The following is a 6000-nucleotide window of genomic DNA, read 5'->3' as shown; positions in this document are numbered from 1 at the left end:
TAGATCAAACCTCCAGTGTTGAGTCATGGCAACTATTCCTGTTGTCAAAGGATCTCTGCAGCGGGTGAAAAATTTGAGAACATTTTGATTGGATCTGGACGCCATGAGATCGATCTGTGGTGTCCCCCAACGGTGTGTCAGATCTTGAAAGGCGTCTGAGTGGAGTTCCCACTCAGGGAATCTAGTCGAAGTTTGGTGTTGGATATTCCTGGAATGTGGTTAGCGGATAGAAGTACAAGGTTGTATTCCACCCAGTCCAGGATCTGTTGAGCCTCTGGTAGGGCTACATCTACTGAAGGGGGGGTTGGTCCATTTTTCCACTAGTTCCTTAGGAAAGGGGCAGGAATTTCTGAGTAGCCTGGAACTTTGGCGAAGCGCCCAGCAATTAATAAATTCTATAGGATTATTTTGCCTCAAACAGGGATTAATTCTATCTTATTTGGGATCAAGTACAATGTACTGTTTATTACAGAGAAAAAGGAAATCATATTTATAAATGATAATTATTTGCTTATAATGAAGTCCAGGAGAGATGGCCTTCCCCTAATTCGGAACTTTCAGGATAACAGGTTTCTGGTTAACAGATCCCATTCCTGTTTATGAGCCCTACTGAATGGTAAATAAGACCTTAGTTATTAAAAACTGTCTTACACTAATTAGTATAGTTGCAAGAGGAAATTGTATTTCTAATAAAAGTAACAAGCCTACAGTAATTCCCAGTGGCATGGCACCTGAAAGTATTTAAATACTGCAAAATTGATTGTCTTTCATAGGATGCTGGCTGTAGACTTCTTCAGATAATGCTTGTTATTTCCAATCATTCATATAAAAGCTTATGGAAGAATAGACAAATCATATTCTATATATTGTTGTAATTTGGCTACAGAAATTAATTTTCCTAGCAAGATACGTTTAGATGAACATTTCAAAACAAAACTGCCAAACATTATTATTCTTTGTGCATTATATATTAACATGGCACTTCATGACATCTTTATTTCAAAATCATAAAAAAATGAGTGGAAATTATTCAGTATTTGAGGAATTTCTCATACTTGCAGTATCAGACAAACCAGACCTTAAAGTTCTTTTGTTTTGTATTCTCCTTTGTATCTATGTGTTGACTGTAACTGGAAATGCTATTATCATTATGGTGTCACAAATGGACAAGCGTCTTCACAAACCAATGTATTTTTTCTTGTCAAATCTTTCTTTTTTGGACATCTGCAACACCTCTACTACCATTCCCAAAATGCTGCAAGTGCTAATAATAAAGAGGAAATCAATCTCATTCATTGGCTGCGTAACACAGATGTACTTCTTCTTGGCTTTTGTGGGCACAGAGTGCATTTTACTCGGAATAATGGCCTATGACCGTTTTATAGCTATATGCAGCCCTCTGAAATATTATACCATTATGAACCATAAACTTTGCTTCTACCTTGCAGGCTTCTCTTGGGTCAGTGGGCTAGGGAATTCTGTTGTTCATACTGTTTTAACTTTCCGCTTGGACTTCTGTAACTCAAACAAAATAAATTACTTTTATTGTGACATTCCTCCCCTACTCTCTCTTTCCTGTGACGATACCTCTATTAATGAAGTTTTGTTACTGTTAATTGGAGTATTCATAGGCTGGACACCTTTTTTCTGCATCACTGTATCTTATGTATACATCATTGTTACAGTAATGAAAATTAGATCTATTGAAAGCCGGAAGAAAGCATTCTCTACCTGCGCCTCCCACCTTACAGTGGTGGTTCTGTACTATGGTAGTTCTATTTTTAACTATGTGAGACCAATTTCTTCATATTCTTTAGGCAAGGACCGAATAATCTCAGTGATGTACAGTGTAGTGACACCAATGTTAAACCCCCTGATATACACCTTTAAAAACCAAGATTTTGAAAAGGCAATTGGAAGACAATTTATTCATAGACATTACTTACAACATTAACTGCAGTTTTAAAGTTCATTTAAAGACTACTGAATCCAGTCTTACATCAGGCTAGTTAAATGATGAATAATAATATTTAAATGTAATAACCATATGTGTAATGCAACGCACTTACTTGGTAGCCAAACCTCTTATGAGAAAGAGTGGTTGTATGGCTTTAAAAAACATGATATCACATCAACGTAAACACAAGTTTGTCCAGTAGAAAACATAAATTCACACACAAGACTTTTTATACACCAAGACCTTAAATATAAGAAGGAGGCTATTTATAATAATAAACTGGGTTCAGATATCACCAGATAAAAACTTAAAAAATGGGAAGATCATGGTCAAGAAAGACTTTATTTGTAGATGCAGGACATACCTGTATGGGTCATTTAAAACTGCAAGTGCAGCATGCCAAGTACAACTTTGGACACAATCACCATATTTCTATCAATAATGCATGCTTTTCCCATAATTCCAGCATCATTGCAGTTGCCAGGGAGGGCTATAACTGATGGAATTCTGGTTGAAGTATCAAAGTTGTGCTTTTTCATTTGTGTTTGTAAGTTGTGCTTGATCTGTGGCACTAATTGGACTAACTGCTCTAGGTCTATTTGTCATCAAAATGGTGTGTGCAGCTGATTCTTTAGGTGCACGTAGGCTGCATCTATTGACACATCCCTCACTGGGAACCCTGGAGATACCTTTGGAGGTGGAGATAGCCCTAGGGTTCCCCTGCATTAACAGACACTTGTTCTTATACAGAAAGCGGGAGGAGGGCGCTGAGCAACTATACAAAACTGCAAGGAGCGCCTTTTGACACAATTACATGATTTTGGTTGTAAATTACTCAAATATAGGAGTATAAGAACCAACAATGTTTTTTGTAGCAGACTTTCAGCAATAATAACCTAATATTTTGCACTTGCTGCAAGACACCATGCTAGGGTACATGATAAAGTTTTGTGGCCTTTTGAACTTTGTGTGTGGTGAACCTACCCTTTAATGCATATTATATGGGTAAAACATGGCCCTCTTATATATGTCCTCCAAATGTGTAGGCATAAAAAAGTAGATGTGGGCAGTGTGCCCTGAAGTTAATGGTGTAGTTAATGGTGTAAATGACGAGTCAGCACAATGATAATTGCCAGTACTTACTGTAACAAGCACAACAGATTATTGATGCTAGGTGGAAAGAGAATAGGCCCAAGGGCTTTCTGTGCGACATTTAATATGCATATTTATGCATTCTTATTAATCTGCAATGTACTAAGCTCAGCCCTTTGTCACCTGCCAATCAGCTAAGTACAGGTATGGGATCCCTTATCCAGAAACCCGTTATCCAGAAATCCATTATCCAGAAAGCTCTGAATTAAAGAAAGCCTGTCTCCCATAGACTCCATTTTAATCAAATTATTCAGAATTTTAAAACTGATTTCCTTTTTCTCTGTAGTAATAAAACAGTACCTTGTAATTGATCCCAACTAAGATATAAATAATTGGTGGCAAAACAATCCTATTGGGTTTAATTAATGTTTTATTGATTTTTTAGTAGACATAAGGTTTGGAGATCCAAATTATGGAAAGACCCCTTATCCGGAATACCCTTGGTCCCGAGCATTTGGATAATGGGTCCTATAACTGTACTGACTTTTGTCAACCAATTCCAAAACACTTTTACAAAGTATATGCACCAAAAACAGAAGGTAAAATGCTTTAAATTCACTACCTGTGCAATAAAGTGTGCACACATCGGCAGGCTTGGCTGTGTAATTTTCTTATGTGTTTTTTCTTCCGCTGTAACTTACGTCAAATATTTCGATTTAGACCAGGATTTAAATGGACCATTACCGGACTTTCACATTTTTATTCTTTAGCCACTTCACTTGTCGTTTTGGCCTTTCTATCTGGAATCAATGTGCTTCTTAATAATCTTCGCCTGTGCTTCAGTTTCTATCAGACTGATACATGTTAGGCCTCTTTTAGGAAGGCAAGCAGTTCAAAGCACTACAGTGGACATAAAAAGTTGTTTGTATTCACCTATACAGGTTCCTTATAACGTGATGACCTGTGTCTTTATATCTTTCTCTTTATTTGATGCACTATTTGGTATGTGTCTTGTACTTTTTTCATTCTGCAGATTGAATAGCAGCCCCCCATAGCTACACAGCAGCTTACCTATATCAGCTTTAGTCCTGCAAACACCTCATTATTACCTGTTCAGGGTAAAAGGACACTCACCATATGTAAATTAAAGCACTTAAGTTTGCCCAGGAGCAGTGACCTATCGTAGCGACTGTGATATTTGCTTTTAAACAGGTAACCAGTAAATGCCACTTGCTTATTGATTGCTATGGGTTACTGCTCCTAGGCAAACTCTCCCTTTAGCCATTTAAATACTAACACTACTTTTTAACCTTACTTTTTGTCCTTCAACAGCTATATGGATTCTAGGGTCTTATTTATTTAGTAACCAGGAGTGAATAGGTATAGGAAGGGACCTGAATAGAAAAATAAGTAATGAATGCAAGGCAGATATCACAACAAATAAAGAATGAAGACCAATTGCATAGGAATAGGACATTCTATAACAGAAGTTAACCTAAAAGTGAAGCACTCCTTTAACTACGAAAAAATTGTGCTTTAGTAAATGCCCCCTTTAGAGTTGCTATGCACAGAAATGTACAGATAATAATCCATTGCTTTATTTAGATGATTATTTTAATTATAATAGAGCATATTTTTTTACATATTTATATAATATCTTAGTAGTAATTATGTTGGGTTAAAAAACCCAACATACTGTTCTTCGACTTCAGCTTATTCTTGCAATCCCCAAACTTGAATCACATAGTCATGGGGTTCAGCCTGAGTGAAAATATGATGATTGTTGGTGCCCAAAAGTGGGCGGAGCTGTGAACAGCCAATGAGATTTTACTTATTGACTTGGCGGAAATTCAACCTGCTGCCATTCTCACAGTAATAACACCAGGGTCCCCAAACTTTGTAGAGTTAGTCACCAGGTAACTGCGGTTCAAGGTTAGGAAAAGTGGGAGCCACCAACAGCCAATCAGATTTTACCTATTGACTTTCAATGGGGAAATTCAACCTGCTGCCATTCTCACAGTATTAACACCAGGGTCCACAAACTTTTCACAGTTGGTCACTAGTGGAATGCAGTTTTAGTTTTGAAAAAGTGGGACGAGCCACCAACAGCCAATCAAATTTCACCTATTGAATTCTATTGGTTTGATGCCAGGGTTCCCAAATTTTGCATAGTCAGTCCCTGGGTGACTATGTACTCAAGGTTAGAACAAGTGGGCGGGGCCGCCAAAAGCCAATCATATTTCTTTCATTGTTTTCAGTGGGGAAATTTTAACTGCTGCCATTCTCACATGTTTAATGTCAGGGTCCCCAAACTTTGCACAGTTTGTCACTAGGCGACTACGTTCCAAGTTTAGAAAAGTGGGCGGGGCCAAAACAGCCAAATAGATTTTAACTATTGATTTTCAATGTGGAAATTCATCCTGCTGCCATTCTCACAATATTAATGCCAGGGTCACAAGGGGACTCCATTTTTAGATTTTAAAAAGTGGGTGGAGCCACCAACAGCAAATCAGACTTCACCTATTGAATTATTTTGGTTTAAATTTAAAATGCTGTCATTCTCACACTATTTATGCCAGGGCGCCCACTGTTTGTCAACTTCAACTCAAGGTTAGATAAAGTGGGTGGATCCACCAACCGTCAATCAGATGTCACCCGACTCTCAGTGGGGAAATATAAATTGCTGCCATTCAGACACTAATAAAACCAGGGTCCCCAAACTTTGTACAGTGGTTTTTACTATGTAACTGTAGTCCAAAACTGGTGGAGCCCAACAACAGATCAAATTTCATTCAGTGACTTCACGTTTTTCAAGCCAACATGAAGTTTGTTCTTAAACTTACCTTTCTAGTTAATTATTTAAGTGTATAGATTTTAACTGAAAAATTAAAAGACAAATTAACATTCTCACTTTTGACAACTAAAAGTAAATAACAGCAGAACCACAGCTC

The 6000-nt window shown here is 37.4% G+C and overlaps 1 protein-coding gene across 1 annotated transcript; it reads left to right on the top strand.

Annotated features, from left to right (window-relative positions):
• Window positions 1-1015: 1015 nt before the first annotated feature.
• On the top strand, window positions 1016-4998 carry LOC100491436 (olfactory receptor 5V1; the record flags this gene model as incomplete). Its single annotated transcript, XM_012955875.2, has 2 exons — window positions 1016-1920; window positions 4989-4998. Coding segments are annotated over exons 1-2 (915 nt in total), but the record flags the coding sequence as incomplete, so codon positions are not given.
• Window positions 4999-6000: the final 1002 nt, after the last annotated feature.

Source organism: Xenopus tropicalis, chromosome 1 (assembly GCF_000004195.4).
Source record: "Xenopus tropicalis strain Nigerian chromosome 1, UCB_Xtro_10.0, whole genome shotgun sequence".
Classification (NCBI taxonomy): Eukaryota; Metazoa; Chordata; class Amphibia; order Anura; family Pipidae; genus Xenopus; species Xenopus tropicalis.
Note: the sequence above shows the minus strand (reverse complement) of the source record. Positions and strands in the feature narration are given on the sequence as shown.